The 12,950-nt window shown below is 34.6% G+C and overlaps 1 protein-coding gene across 1 annotated transcript in view; it reads right to left on the bottom strand.

The window, feature by feature from the left end:
• Positions 1-12,950, bottom strand: part of BIRC6 (baculoviral IAP repeat containing 6) — a 169,147-nt gene that overhangs the window by 89,673 nt on the left and 66,524 nt on the right. The window contains exons 37-45 of the mRNA XM_034060268.1: positions 12,503-12,658; positions 11,929-12,062; positions 10,278-10,431; positions 9,407-9,523; positions 8,264-8,418; positions 6,937-7,063; positions 6,041-6,151; positions 3,161-3,294; positions 2,016-2,143 (exon numbers count right to left, since the gene is read on the bottom strand). Coding sequence (XP_033916159.1) covers positions 2,016-2,143; positions 3,161-3,294; positions 6,041-6,151; positions 6,937-7,063; positions 8,264-8,418; positions 9,407-9,523; positions 10,278-10,431; positions 11,929-12,062; positions 12,503-12,658 — 1,216 coding nt within the window. The remainder of the gene's footprint in view (positions 1-2,015; positions 2,144-3,160; positions 3,295-6,040; positions 6,152-6,936; positions 7,064-8,263; positions 8,419-9,406; positions 9,524-10,277; positions 10,432-11,928; positions 12,063-12,502; positions 12,659-12,950) is intronic.

The raw sequence follows: 12,950 nt of genomic DNA, 5'->3' as shown, positions 1-12,950 counted from the left end.
ACTCCAGCCATTACCAGAAATGCATGTTGAAGCACAATCTGATCTTTCTCAAGTCAAGCACTCTAAGTTTTTAATTAATGTACCGGTCACTACTATAGAACCTGCTCGTGCTATCACTTTCCTGATATTCACTGAGGAATACAGAGTCATTTGAAAAAGTCTAGGGTCCATCTTTTATTTTTTTTTTTTTTAATAATTCAGTTAATTTTGCAGGTACAAGCTTGGAACAGAGTCCTGTTCAGCTGTGGGAGAAAAGTATCATATGTCTGCAAGGAAAGCCCATGCGAAGAAACAATCTAATACTTTAAAATCATTAGGATTATTAGTTTTCTAACAGAAAATCATGATGGATTTTTTTCATCCCATATGTTTTGTTGGTTTTCTTCTCTCCAAAGGCAGAAAACAGAATGGGCAAGGTTTTAGCTATCTAAATAATGATACATAAGACGACCATGAGAAGGTGCTCAAACTATTACAGGCTGGTGCTTGCAGACTGATTGTTTGAAGGAACCCTCTTTTAGGGATAAGTTTATTTTCCCAATTGCTTTTGCACATATATCAGTGGACTACAAATTGAACCTTTTGAATCAGTACTTTTAATATAAAACTGGTGCTAATTCTTGAAGTGTTACTGATTTTTGATGTATTTCTCCTTTTGACATTGACTAATTTTAGTATGACTTTAAAAATTAAATAGAAAACATTTTATATAAATAGCCCTGAAGAAAATATTTGGCATTTAATCAGTTCTAATAGTAAAATACTGCTTTTCTTCACATCGTATGCTTTGATCAGACATGCTACACTCCAGTAATTACCTGAGGTTTCAGAAATAATAATCTAAACCCTTTTTTGGTGCTTTGCTTCCATTTTATGACATTTCAGTTCACCTTCAATTTCTCTCTCTCAAAAAAAAAATCTAATACATTTCAAAAACTAGTATTTCCATGCTCTCATTTAGCTTATTTCAAATAAGTTATGGCATGAAGATAAGCATTCCAAGATTCATTGTGAATGACTGATTTTGTTATATTATGCATTTTTTGTATCAGTATCAGTGTAACGTGGTAAGCACCACTTATCCAACTTAAGTTACTAAAATAAAATCTCTTAGAGAAGGCTGAAACTGTTTTCTGCATGATTAAAGAATAGATAACACCGAAGTGCCACCTACTGGGAAGCCAGAAATTGAGGAAGCTCATCCCTAATTATATAAATCTTTTGTCTGGGGATGACCAGAACAACAGTACTAGAAATAAATTATAATTGCTCATGCACTTCAGACCAAACAATAGCCAGATTTTTAATGTACTACTGTCTACACGGTAGTTTTGTGCTCATTGACCTAGGCTTGAGAAAGCAGAGCCTTTTGTTATAAAAGGCAAGCCATAAGCTCTTATCTCCCCTGGTCAATGGCACGTATCATCTATACTAGTGGGAAGACTGGTCATCAGTAGGCCCCAGAAGAGTGGGGCAGAAGGGGTCTTCCACTGTTTGTGAGAAACAGTAGACAAAACAATAAACGTGCATTTTGCATTAATAGAATTACACAATCTCGTATTTCATCCTACCATGTTATAAAAGCTATCTATATGACTTTCACAATCTACATGTAATTCCCAGAATCTTTCATTAATTCAGGGGTCTCAGAATACTCTTTTTAAAATAAACTAATCAACAGTGCCCCTATTTTAGGATTACTTTAACAAGGCCTGTATTGTAGGTCTTTATAAAATCATAAAATCAGTCCAAACAACTGTTCAGTGCTTTTATTCATTGTCCCTCACACAAAGATGGCTGTGTATGGATTCCAGTTGCACTCTTCCACATGCCAGAAACACCCCAGATCCTGCTGGCAGTGCTGCAGCAGTATCTAAGATCTCCATCTACATATAACTTGACAGGATGACAAGGAGGGTCATATACATCCCAGTTGTGATTAATGCTCACACAGATTTAAAGATAAATAGGGCATGAAAATAAAAAAAAAACAAAACAAAACAGTTATGATTTACCTTTCTGTTGAAAGTATATGTATTAATTTCAATAAAAATTCACTGAACATTTGAGGACAAGTTGAAGAAAGGTGCACTTGTAATCGAGTAAGAAATTCTTGCATAGCTTGTGTCGCTGTTGGCCCAACCTAGAGGGAAAGGCATTTTAATAAATTTTATAAGAACCTGAAACATCTTCAGGAACAGTGAGCAGTATCTAACAAGAACATTTTCTAAGAACAGAAAAATATTATGTAGCTTAACTTTCTGAAAATTTTACATGGTTTTCACAGGAGAACTATTCTGTATCAATTTATATTATGTGTTTTTCTATTAGTAACCATGAGTAAAAAGCAAATAATTCTTTGCCTAAGACTCATTTGGCTGATTGAGATTTTCTGTTCAGCAGTGCAAACTATGCATTCACACAGAATACATTTCTGTGCTGATCTGAATGCATTTTCACAAACCACACATTTGCATGCAAGTGTATTAAATTAAAGGAACAGAACAATATTTAATTCTGGAAAAGACTATGTAATTTCTGGAAAAAAATTCTGGAAAATGCTGTGTCTTCTGTCCCCTAAACTAGTTGTTTCTGATTCCTGTCTAATGTTACATACAATTAAGTTAACTTGGGCTTTTCATTCAATCACTACTCAGAGGTGTTTCAAAGATTGTAAAACCAAAAAAATAAAATAGAAAAAGAAATAAGTTGAAATTAGGAGCAACAGTAGACCTCACAGGAATTCAGAAACAGGCAGAAAATAAAAGCATAATTTTAAATTCTGAAATTATTAGATATTTAAAGTTAATCTTCATTGTCATTTTAATTGTAACCCAGTAAGATTTCAGGAAGCAAACTGAACTCGTACTTTTTTCATGCATGCAACTAAGGAATCTTAACAGGGAACACATTCACTGGTGTATCACATGGTATTCTCTCCCTGTGTGAAGTCTCCAAGTAGTTGTAAAACTTACGATTGCTACTCAGAATGTATAACCAATATGAACTTGCCTGTGGTTGCTCAGAGCCAACTAAGACTACAGCCAAAAAAAAGAAACTAGCCCAGAATATGCTATATTATGAGTAACACATATTCCTGTCAAGTATACTGAAATCCTATTATTAAGAGGTCTTTTCTCTTATTTTAATTGCTAGTTACCTGTGGACTGTGTTGATTTGTTCCATGAGGATTAGTGCCAGAAAGAAATTTCACTAATACATGAATGAGGTTTGGATCTGACACCAACAATTGGGCAGTACTTTCCTGAGCTCCAATGGCACTGCTTGGACCAGCTTAAAAAAAAAAAAAAAGCCAGAAGAATTAAATCTGTAATCTTAAGTATTCACTGTAAATCAGACATTTATACTGCATATCCCTTGTATTTATTTCATGATATGTAAATATTTTCAGCAAGATCAGCTACTGCTTACAAAAATTTACAATTTTGAGTGTAGAGTTTTCCATTAAATACAGATATAACCCTCAAACTGTTCCACCAATGTTCCAGGCTTCCTAAGGCAGTACTCCTGAAAGTAGAGTTTAATTTTGTAGATGTAACATATATGGACATTTTGATTTGTTTTTCTTTGCTAGTCAAACACTTTAATAAGGCTTAATTAGTTTGTCAGACAGAGACTATATGTTCTATTAACCTGTAAACAATGAAGATACTTTTGTCCTTGGCACATTCAGAGACTTATTATCATTGACTAGAACTGTAGAGAGCTTAAGAGATAAGAACTCTGAGAACCAGAATTAGAATTAAAATACACCCTTCAATGATCAACCAAATGAGCTTTATTAAATGTGAAGTCTTACTCATTCAACCATGGTACACTGAATCAATTCAAAACAACTTGAGAAAAAGCGTAACTACCTACTGAAAAAAATACATATTCTTATAATACTACACTTATGTAAATGAAGTTACAGGTTACTGTTGAAGATGCAATCTCTTTCAGACTACCTCATCATACATAAGATTAAATCAAGAGGAAATGATGCTGTGGCAGAAAAGCTTGGCTGGCATCCCTTCACATCCCAAGATAAGATTCTTCATTAGGGAGGCTGTTGAAAGAATCAAATCATGAACTACTTGCTAGTCACTCTGTTTATCAGAGTCCTCTTCATTCACAATACTTTCCTTAAACTAAGGGGCATTAAACTAATGATTCCTAATAGGAATGAAATATCTTCGTCAAAACCAGGATGAAAACCTGACTGCTTCTACCTCAATTGAAAAGCTTTCAGAGAAATTAAATAAAAATAGCATTAGAAAGACACTTGCTATAAAAGAAATCCTTACATGAAGATGAAATGAGAAGATAATTCAAAGTAAGTTTTCCATTAACAAATACCATTTTATTCTCAAACTATAAACAGATTTCTTACTTTAGATAAATGCAGAAAACTAATGCTGAAAGTATGTCTGGCAAAACAATGCAAACCATTTTGCATTGATGTATCAACATTAGCAGTGGAACAAGACTGTAAGGCTATGACTGATGGCATGGCAATAGCTGGGGTTGAATACAAGGAAGAAAGCATCCCACAGCATTCCAGTTCCACTGTATTCTAGACAATAAGCCTGCTCTAGTTTATATTCCATATTGCAAAAGTTGAAGAGGTTAAGTGTTATCTGGGTGAGGAAAAAGTCTTTATAAAGCAAACACATGATATCATAGGTTCTCTAAAAGAAAAAAACAAACATTTCAGAACAGAGAAGCCTTCCATTGCAGGCTGTGCCTTGGAAACACCAGTCTCAGTGAACTTCACAGTTTATTTTCCATGCTGAATCTGCACCCCTGAATATTACTGAAGTAAAACACACCATACACTGATGTTCTCTCTACAGAAATAAGGTAAGTAGGTTGATTGTGGCGAGTGTTTTTTTTATTTCTTGTTTCTGGTGGGTGTTCCTGAGCATATCACAATACAAGTTAAAACCGAAAATGATACTCAGGTCTCTAAGAATATGGCAAGCTCTAGCTCTTGCACATATACTTAGACCTGTAACATTACTGCCTTTTGATTTACAGCTTTTTTTTTAATTTTAAGTTCCTTATAAACGATTTTGAAATTTAAGACAAATCACTATCACTAACATACATTCAGCTGCAGCTGACAACTAATCAAATTTGGAAGTTAACCTGAATTTGGTTATTCTGTTTTTCAATTTTCTGTAACTTGCCATTGTTTCAATGTAACTGCTGCATTCAAACTTCGTGTACAGCTTCAGTTTTGAACAAGATGTCACTTGAGTTTGCCCATAAGTACTGAATATCCGAATTAATTTAAAAATATATAGACAAAACTTAGGTTATTTTATTTTCAATATTTTATATTTAACAGCAAAAGATATCACTACAATATAAAGCACACCTCCCCCTTTTTTTAGTACATTATATTTATAGTTTAAAGGGGTTTGTTTGGCATTCTAGCTCTGTCAGGTAGCATTTATGTTCAAAACACTGCTCTCCAACAGTATTTCCAGTGACAACAATAACAGAAGCAAAGGGCATGTGAGGAAAACATTAGTTCTTGCTCAAGGAACAGATGAGTAAATGCACTTTGAGAATGACTTGACACATGACGGCTGTTTACTTGAGAGCAGCTGTACCTCTGAGAAATTTTCCTAGCCACGTATCATTATCGTTGTAGATTTGCTTCTGCCCACCTTCCTTTAAATGACATTAAATGATGTCACCCATCAAATACTGATTTTTAAATACCATCCTTGCCCAATTTGTCCCTGGATCATGTAACCAAGTAAGGTCATTTCTCTGAAAAGAAATGGTCGGGGTACTGAATTGATCCCTGAAAAATATCTTGCACTTCTCAGGTAAGAATTTCTGAAGCACAGAAGTTACACAGCCTGAGCTCTCATTCTGAATAGATTTATCAGCAAGTAATGGAATAACAAAATAAGATTTTCTGACCATGAACTGACCTGCCCTAGCATATGACAGTTGCGCAAAGAATCTTCCCTACACTCCAAGCATGAGGAGGGGAGAGAAGGAAAGACAGGACAAAACTTACCATTAAGCTGCATATTTGTCATGAGAGTTAGGCTATGAAGCACAAGGCACCATGTCCGGAGTAAGGTATTCGGATACCAAGCCAAAACTGACAGGAAGCTAGTTACTGAAGCTGTCAAGAAAAACATGTTGTTCAAGCTTTTGTCTTCAGCGTATTACTATATATTTCTTATTTTTACTGTAAGGTGCTATGTTTATTATTATTATTATTATTGTTACTCCTCTTGAATTTATTTTGTTTTGTCAACTATTGTTCCAGGACGCCTCACCAACACTTCAGATGCTGTCCCACAGAATTTATTACAGTGCCCACACCCTGCCATCTCAGAGCAAATGAATCAAAGAAATTACTTCCAAAATGCTCTCATGGAAGTCAGTTTAACAGGTTTGTTATAGCAGGCATTAATGTTTTGAACTATAACCAGAAGAGACCCACAGATTCTTAACTGTGTAATAGAAAAAACCAAATTCTTCATATCTTTGTACTACCATAGTAATTTGATGTCAGAAAGTAATAGGGTTTCCCCACCTCCTCTAACCCATTTGGTAAGTCAGAGAAGTGCATACAGGTGCACAGTTCACCTTAGACTAAGACATGTATTTTAAAAATCCCTCCTCAGTGCAATGATGAGTTAAACCCCACAAATGTTAGACTTTAATTTCTGAGGAGATTAAGCAAATTCATCTTCTCAGTTACAACTAGTCACACATTTTTCATGTTAAGAAAATAATGAGCCCAAAGGCTCTTTAAGAAGAACACCATGGTTATCCTAACACCGATCTTATCAAGAATATTTACTGTAAAAACTGACTAATTAAAAAAACAGCAACCCAAAACCCCAACAAGCGTATCTTACAGTTCCTGAAAATTAATTTCCCATATTTAATGTATTTTACCTTGGTTCAAGGAAATGACAGGTATTCGATTAGCGTTATAAAGGAAAATATCTGTGCCACTATCTTTACTTCCAGAGGAGCTGGAATTCAGGCTTAATGTGAGCCATAACTGTAAAAGGGATTCAAGCTGGAAAAAAAAAAAAGGGGGGGGGTGGGGGGAGGGAAAACCCACTATCAGACCAAAATTACACTCTACAGAGTTCTGGAAAAATGTATAACATGTATATGTTTTGATTTCAAAAGCCTTATCTACATTCTCAGCTGCTACTGTTTCACTGATAATACACACACACACTCTCCTTTACTGAATTTGATGGATTTGAAGACTCATAACCATAATATTCAAGGCAAATTCAGCATAGAATCAACATAGATAATCCATCTGCTATGTTTTTGTAATTACATTCTCTAAATACAGTTAAGTTTTTCTTAAGAAGTTTATTCAAACTTATGTTAAGAAAAAAAAAAAGCAGCTTTACAGACATTTCTGAGCAGCGTGTATCAGAACCTTATACTTGTAACCTTGGTTTGCATCTAAGCTTTTGGAATGTCTCAATATAGTCAAGCTATGTTTACCACTCAACCAAAATTATTCAAAAGGCCAATTTAACTACTGGGAAACTTTCCTTTACTACCATGGACACACTGATGCTCCCTGAAAAACTACCTTGAGGAAAATAACTACTCAGGTATTTTGGGGGAGCATCAAGGTCCTTTACATCACAAACTGTATTTTGGATGAGGTATTTACAGAACTACTGAGGAACGGGTCAGCCACCCAATTAAAATATGAACAGGCAGGCAGGCACCTCATCACTTATATAGCACACATGGTGTTCCTTCGTATGTATCAAAAAAGTGTTGCTAAACCAATGACTTCCCAAAAGACACTTTTAACATTTAGGATTACTAAATAATTCAGGTTGGAAAGAATCTCTGAATGTTATCCAAGTCAATCTTCTGCTCAAAGAAGGTCCAAAGAATATAGCAAGACTAGGTTGCTTGGGATTTATCCAGCTGGGTTTTTAAAATGTCCACAGATGGGAGACTGAATACTAAGTGACAATCTTCACTAATAAGCTAACTATTATCTTTCAGTGAACCCACAAACTTACTTTCACTGTAACAAGAAATATCCTATTTAATAAAACCTTCCAGCAGCTTGTCTACTACATTATTGGTACTGTTGTCCATGACAGCTTCACAAGCAATGAAGCACATAATGTAACAGGTTACTTGAATTCTAATTATTAAGATGTATCCAAAAACAACTTTCTAATTTAGCGAGAAATACTATAAAAATATTTCAAAGTTCATAATTCTATACCTGAACATGGTGGACCTGCAGCATGGAAAAGAGTTTGTTGAAGCATGCACTCAGCATAGGTATAGATGACAACTGTACAACCAACTGAGAGTTCTGATTAGCAGCATGTAATCCTCTTAGCAATGAATCATCTGTTCCACTAGGAGACTGGGTTACTAAAAAAACAAAACAAGAAGTGCCATCCTCCCATGAACTATTTTGCATAAGTTACTAAAAGTAATTTCATGTTTATTTCCTTGCATTTTATACTTAAGGGAAAGACACTCATAATTTACAAAAAGACGTTCAATGTAGTGTTCAGCTGAGCTGGACTACTGGCTACCATATTACGAAAGGTATACTTGAATATCAGACAACTTCACTTTCACAAAAAATGCTTGAAAAAAGACCCCCAAACAAATACTTTTTCACAATAAACATGTATTATAGGAGAGTCTTGGTAACACAATGGTAAAACAAACAACCATAACATCTCTTCCTTGCATTATGGTAAAACTATTGCAATCAATAATAACCTTCTAGAGAATAAAAGCTGAGGACATCACTAAACCTACTCAATTATCAGATATTCAACTAATGACTGCATGTATATTAAGGTACCCAGAACAGCTATAAGAAAGCACACCTTAATAAGACAGGCAGTGCAACTCACTGAAAATATGTTCAGAAGTAAACTGGCATCACGTGTGTTTTTGTAACATAAAGCTTGTAACATAAAGCTTACTGAACAGCTGAGTTTAAAACTGTATTAAAATATATTCACTTTCATCATTAAACAGGTGAAACTGTCAAGTGCAAAGTAGTTTTCAAACATCTGAAATATCACAATGAATGAAGTTCACAAAACCAGGAAATTTAATGCTCACTCACACCTAGATCAGAAAATAAAAACAATTCCTGCACTATAGTGCAATGTACTTTCAAAGAAATCCAGCATACTTGACCAGTTTCACAAAATGTTTTAGATACATGCACACACATAACTCAAAAATCTGATGGAAAAAAATCTCTAATGCAGCCAAACAAGAAAATTCAAAATATAACCTTTTCCATGCTGCTAAGTGACTGCAGAAAAAATTAGTTTCAGATTTCAAAGCATCATGGTCATTATGTGAAGAAAATGATTTTAGAACATGTAGTTACATGTAGGAGATGTGTTTGTTAATGCTTGTAGAATGGAATCAGCCTCCAGGGTGGACATCATTTTCAGCATCAGCTCAGCCTGCTGTTCAAGGCCAACTTCTAGACGTGCATCTAAAGCTACACAAGGCAACAAACAGGGTAAAACTGAGTTATATCAGAGACATTTATAATCAGTTACTTCCTGTGCAAGCAATATAGCTATACAGTACATATTAAACAGATAAAAAACCCCAAACCAAACAACCCTCAGAATCGGTAACAGGAAGATTCACTTTAATATGTGATGGAAGCAGAACATAGAAACACTCCAAACTGAAGATTCTTACAGGAATAAAATATACAATTAATCAAATACTAAATTTCTGTGATGCATACATATATTTCTTTTCACAGTCACAATAATAAACATATGCACATTTAATCATGTGTGATAAGCCTACTTTTAATGAAGTAACAGCTCTCAACCAAGAACTAAAAAGCTGGTTTTCCCCAGTGTGGCAAGGGAAAGACCTATCAACTCCGTATTAAACAAGTGTGCCACCTCATTCTTTAGGCTAGAACCAATTATCCAAACTATCAGCCAACTAGAAAAGAGCTTCCCAAATTTCCTAAGAAAACAGGAAAGATTTAAACTTGTCTATAAGTGAATTCAAAAATGCTAGAAAATAGGATTTTCTGCTGTATTAGGCTCATTTAAATAGAAACTTCACATAATATTTTCTGAGCTACCACAGAAAAAACTGTGGCATATAGAAAAGTTACTTCTTCCCATTTAATACACATAGGTTGTTTACATCATTTGATTTGAAAAAGTGTCAAATACAGTATCTCAGAAAAGGAATCCTGAACAGAACTTCAGTTCATTACTTACCTTGAGACACTGATACGCTCACAGTTTGTGATCCATTTTTCTCTGTAGTTACTGGTGGTTTTGCAACTGGGATTCCAACACCTCCAATGTAAGGATTGTAATTGTAGGTGCCGTAATCAGCACCCCAGTAATCATACCAGGTGCTGCTTATAGGCTTAAAAACCAAACAAAAAAACAAAGAAAAAAAATAAACAGCAACTCTTTAGACTGCCCAAGTAAAAGGATAAAATTTGTAATGACAAACCCTGAAGTTACAAAAAATTAAAACCAGAAGATTAGATGCAATAGCTTTATAAAATTTTGTTTCCATTTTTATTGCAGTGTAAGATACTGAATGTCAAAATCCAGCAATGCAGTTAGCTATCTGAAAGACTAAAGAAGCCAATTATCAGCAATTTTTATTCTCACATTCATACCATTTTGTAAATTTGGAAGTGTAGACAAATATTTTGAATAAGCTATCTAAGAAAGAATACTATAGCATTAACTGTACTATTAAAGTAGCTTGAAGCATCAAGGAGGCTCAGAGATTATTTGTGTAGTGGGGTCTGCAAGAGAAAGAACTGAATAATCTCCACTCATATGTCAATTTAAGAAGCTAAGAAAGCATATGGACCACAAAAACAAAAACTCAAGTAAGACTATTAAGGCAATTTGTGTATGCCTGTCTTTAATGACAAGATCCAATATCAGCTGTAACAAGATGAGATCATGAAGATATGTGTGGATGAAGTGGACTAAAGAGTACTACCACATGAAAAAATAGACTAAACGAAGAAAACATCAGCAACGGAAAAGTTAAGCAAAAGTAGAATTTTTGGTAGGGTGCAATTTAAAGGAAATCTTTACATGATAGGTAAACAGTGGAAGGACATGTGAAGGAATATAGAAAAAAATAGTGTTGTCTGAGCAAATGGTGAGAAAAATAATTTAGGTTAATTCAAATGAGGCTGAAGATATAAGTCAATATTGAGAGGAGTGGGAAAACTCCAAATGAAAGCATCATCCTTATGGACAGAGAAAAGAAACAACATTTTCTTATGAACAGTTGTGTTTCTTTACAACCACATCTCTTTTTAAGTATACCTTGAGAATATACTATTACATCTAAACGCAACTCTACTACCTCTATATGTTTAGTACATCAGAGTATAAAAGCACTTAATTTTCTTGTTCTATAGTGAATTAAGTTTTGAAGTCAGCTGCTTCATGTCATGGTCTGAAGCTGGTCTGACCGCTACTTACTGCTGACTTACCTTTTTAAACACAATACTAGCAGTATTAACTGTAAAGATCAATTGCAGAAGCAAATGGCACTCTCTTAAAAAAAAAAAAAAGAAGAAACCTTATTTTTCTTTTATATTATGCTTTTGCTGCTTTTAACATGTGAAGTATGAGTTAACTCAGAACCTCTCTTGCTTATGTACGTAACTTCATGCAAAAGCAAAATGGTTTGTAGTCAACTGAGATATGAATATGTCTAAGACAGCAGCACAATCTTTAGGTTCTTTCTTGTCACTCTACATTAAACCTTTGTAATAGGCTAAAAGAAGGTCTAAGAGATCAAATATCACTAACATAGAAGGGCAAAGAGAAAGGATTTCACTATTTCCCCTGTAAACGTTATCCTGAAAATGCAGGTGTATCATACCTTGAAGACTTTGGCTGCAAGAGGATCTTTCTCTAAATCAATATCCAAAGGATCAATATCAACTTCCATCAGGTCTTGCAGTAATTCAAGATCAATGTCCTTATCTTTTTCCAAAGATGACAGAGGTGGAGCACCTTTGAATGATTAAAACAGTATGAATATTACCAAGTACAAATTATTAAAAAAAAAAATTATACTTAACAGATAATTTTAAGGCTTTTAATATTACAACTCTTAGTGGAAAATGTTAATGAATGCAATCAAGTTGCCTATTTTAAATAATCAGAAAAATAACTGTTTTTTCCTGATTAGATGTAAAATTAAGTGGAATTGCTCACAGTCTGCCTACATTTTCAGAAACCTATCATGTCCCTGCCCATGGCAGGGGGGTTGGAACTAGATGAGCTTAAGGTCCTTTCCAACACTATTCTACGATTCTATGATCCTGTCACCAAAAATTGTTTACTGACACTCTGATAGAAGAATAACAGCAAAGTTCGTGGGTTGTTTTATTTTTTTTTCCCCTCACTTTTTCCAGTATACATATACACATCAGGGTCATGGAATAATCTACCTGTGATGTCATGGGTCAAAGGTTCATCTATTGTCTCCACTAACTGAACTGTGGACTGTTGGAGAGAGTCATCAGAATCCCCAGCCGAAGCTCCAGCATCTTCTCCCAAAGCACTTTCTTCCATAGCTTCAGCTGCTATAGGCGCCAACAACTCTCCTACGTATTAGATTAAGCAGACAACCAATTTCAGTTACAAATTAACACCACAGCCAACACCACAGTCTAGACCAACATTCTTTTTTTCTTCACCTAACTCTAAGTTCTCTAAGCGCTACTTCCTCAAACGGAGGAGTTCTGAATAATCTTCACGTAATCAGGGCTGTATGAACATTAACTTTGCAATGCACAAGTTACCAATTCAGGATTGATGGTAACTGTTTTAAATCACATTCTTTACACACTAATCTCAATATCATGGTGGTTTTATTTTGATTGTTGTTTTTGGTTG

Source organism: Melopsittacus undulatus, chromosome 3 (assembly GCF_012275295.1).
Source record: "Melopsittacus undulatus isolate bMelUnd1 chromosome 3, bMelUnd1.mat.Z, whole genome shotgun sequence".
NCBI classification, from domain to species: Eukaryota; Metazoa; Chordata; class Aves; order Psittaciformes; family Psittaculidae; genus Melopsittacus; species Melopsittacus undulatus.
The sequence above is the reverse complement of the archived record's forward strand: the minus strand, read 5'-3'. Positions and strand labels throughout refer to the sequence as shown.